General features: G+C 36.7%; 1 protein-coding gene across 1 annotated transcript in view; it reads right to left on the bottom strand.

Moving 5' to 3' along the window:
- Positions 1-883, bottom strand: part of LOC119593532 — a 20,507-nt gene that overhangs the window by 19,463 nt on the left and 161 nt on the right. The window contains exon 2 of the mRNA XM_037942494.1: positions 482-675. Within this exon, the coding sequence (XP_037798422.1) occupies positions 482-675 (194 nt within the window). The remainder of the gene's footprint in view (positions 1-481; positions 676-883) is intronic.

The raw sequence follows: 883 nt of genomic DNA on the forward strand, positions 1-883 counted from the left end.
CTACAGAAATTACATCTTAGGATTATATCTCAAAACATGTTCAAATTGATGTTCATTCCAACCCGGATATCCTGATCACTCTTCTCTTCTGCCGAAATCCTTCACCCTAAAATGGCCTTTTTATCTTCTTATTGCCTTCCTATAATTAATTTACCAAATATTTTATATCCTTCAACGGCTATTTGATCGAGATTCCTCCTTAATCTTTCTCAAATCATAGTACAATCCTAGGATATCTTATAGGACCTCACAGGATAACTCCGTGGTCTTAGCATCCTTCCCTCATCCTTTTCCCATCCTTTACTTAATCCATAAGTCTTTTGAGGGAATTAATCTTCAAAACTTTGACATCTAATAATGGCTAACTTTAAAGGCAGCTCCTTTTTCCATGAATTTCTCCTCATATAATTCATCATTATTCACTGTTATACCATACTCTGTCGTTTAAAGGTAAGCGGTGCACTGTATCATACACCTGTACCGTATACGCTGTATTTTGTAAGTTGGTACCCTAATAACACAGTCCTGTACCACATACGCTGTACCACATACGCTGTATTTTGTATATTGGTACCCTAATAACACAGTCCTGTACCACATACGCTGTACCTTGTATAACTGTACCACTGTACCACACTCCTGTTCCACATACGCTGCACGTTGTATAACTGTACCCTGGTTCAATAACCATAATGTTGTTTTCTACTTGGGTCTGTGCATCTAATGTAAAATCAATTGTTTGATGATGGTAAATAATGTTTGTGCTAATGATCAAGCGTATTTACATAGTTAATTACGAAATAAGAGCCTTGGGAGGACAGGTACCCTATGCTATTTGTGGTAATATTGGAACCGGTAAATAAACAAATATTTTACGCTTTCC

The sequence above is a fragment of the Penaeus monodon genome, chromosome 32 (assembly GCF_015228065.2).
Source record: "Penaeus monodon isolate SGIC_2016 chromosome 32, NSTDA_Pmon_1, whole genome shotgun sequence".
In the NCBI taxonomy this organism is placed as follows: domain Eukaryota; kingdom Metazoa; phylum Arthropoda; class Malacostraca; order Decapoda; family Penaeidae; genus Penaeus; species Penaeus monodon.